Source organism: Haplochromis burtoni, unplaced genomic scaffold (assembly GCF_018398535.1).
Source record: "Haplochromis burtoni strain Fernald_Lab_line unplaced genomic scaffold, NCSU_Asbu1 Contig_463, whole genome shotgun sequence".
In the NCBI taxonomy this organism is placed as follows: Eukaryota; Metazoa; Chordata; class Actinopteri; order Cichliformes; family Cichlidae; genus Haplochromis; species Haplochromis burtoni.
This window is the reverse complement of record NW_024582824.1, coordinates 340,416-342,364: the sequence shown is the minus strand read 5'-3', so window position 1 is coordinate 342,364 and position 1,949 is coordinate 340,416. Positions and strand designations below refer to the sequence as shown.

The 1,949-nt window shown below is 38.4% G+C and overlaps 1 protein-coding gene across 1 annotated transcript in view; it reads right to left on the bottom strand.

The window, feature by feature from the left end:
- Positions 1–1,949, bottom strand: part of LOC102294148 (E3 ubiquitin-protein ligase TRIM39) — a gene marked incomplete in the record, with an annotated part of 15,526 nt that overhangs the window by 2,761 nt on the left and 10,816 nt on the right. Inside the window, 4 exon segments of the mRNA XM_005946352.3 lie at positions 1,127–1,245; positions 1,470–1,580; positions 1,746–1,810; positions 1,896–1,922. Of these exon segments, the coding sequence (XP_005946414.2) occupies positions 1,127–1,245; positions 1,470–1,580; positions 1,746–1,810; positions 1,896–1,922 (322 nt within the window).

Sequence of the window (1,949 nt, the reverse complement as noted above, 5' to 3'; positions counted from 1 at the left end):
AAGCGAGCTTGACTTGACTTATTCTTCTGACTCTTGACTTGAGACTTTGTATCACTGACACCCATGTGGAGACTCAGAGACCCTTAACAGTAATTTTATGACTGAGATTGTTTAGGTTATAAATTGTTTTGCCAGCTATAGTTGTGTCTATGTTGCAGTGCTATCATTTGTGGGATAATACAGCGTTCTCCTCAACTCACCTGCCTCCTGTAAACCATTCTCCCTTTAACACTACCTCACAAACCTAGAACTGGTCCACCAGAGGGTACATAGAAGCTCTGGTTAAACTGGGCTATAGTTACATTGTAAGGTTTTCAAACTGAGCTTTAAAATGAACAGTGATAATAAAAACTGAGAGAGGCTAACAGTGATCACTGGCTGTTTTTAGGGGGCTGTTCAGATTAAATAGAACAAGATACAAAGCATTAAAACATGTTAAAAACACAACAGCCTTAATAAACGCAAAGTAGTTTGGACCCAGAAGCAGGATTCATCAGGTCATCATTTAAAGATTGGATATACCACCTACTGTGAATGTTTTAATGGAGTACAGTTGTTATTATTGTCACGTGTCACAGCCAGTTTATGACCGTTAAAATAAATAAAATTCATATAAGAAATAAAATTGCCTTGTGTAAACTGTATATGGTGTTAAATAGGTCTATACTACAGTACTGCGCTGGACAATATGTTGCGGTCATAATTAAATGGAAGTGACTAAGTGACGATTTATCCACAAATACTGTTTAGCTTCTCTCAGACCTATATTGAAACTAAAAATATATATACAGACTGCAAATGGAGACCATTCACCTTCAAAGTGGAAGTTGTACCATATGAAACATGTTGACTGTAGCTCTGAGGTACAACTTTTACTTTGAAGGTGAACCTTCTCCCTTTCCAGTTTGTGTCACACCATAATGTTGTATTACCACAAGTAGTTAACCACATACTTGCAGAAACACATGAAAATCTGCAAGCAATTGTGGCAATCTTCTAGCAACCAAAGTGACAACAAGCAGCATGCTTCTGGGAACCACCGCCAACCATTTGGGAAATAAGCATTTTTCCTTCAGCTACAACGGCCAATAATTTGGAGAACTCTTCAACAATGTGTTTAACTCACTTGTCTCTTAAACTGAGGAACCAGAATCCATTGTCTGGGGTGTATTCAATCTTCCCCTTCCTGCTGACGGAATACTTGACCACACCCAGGTCCCAGTCAGTCTTCCCTGTCACGTCCACCTTTTCAAACCAAACAAACCACAATCCTTCACTCAAATAGTGAAACGCATGTAAGTCTGAAGAAGCCAAGATGTTTGGCCAACATTTGTTTATTTAGAACACAATTGTATCTTGTAATGAAAGCAGTATGGAATCAAGTTTAATCAACAATAAAGAACTGAATTATAATATATGAGCAATGATTTTCAAGACTTTTGACTCTTGGAAAGGGCAAACCCTCATACCTCCCAATAATGTTTTCCAGAAGAGATTGGCTCCCTCCCTATAACACAGACAACTTTTTCAAACCTCTCTGGGTTGTCTGGCACCAGTTGGTGTCGATCTCCACACCTCACCTGCAGAAATATACAATTTATAATTACAGCTCATTTCATGGAGATTTTACATCTTCTTTTTCTACTGTTCTCTATTTATGCTAAAAGAGAGGCTCCGAGACAAGAGGACACAGGAAGTCATTTCAGCATGATTGTAATGGTCTAGTAACTGAACAGGAGCCTCACACTTTTCAGGTCTGATGACAGCACCAGTCTTGGATGGGCGGTACTGGAGTCCAGAGTTACATCCACTGTGTTGAAAGAAGATGTAAAGAACTTCATTTTCTGTTGGTAATTCTGCTTTCATTAATTTTAGCTTGGATGAATGTCACTTACGTGCATATTCGTGTATTCCCTTTATCCCTGCAGACAAACAAAATTATATATATA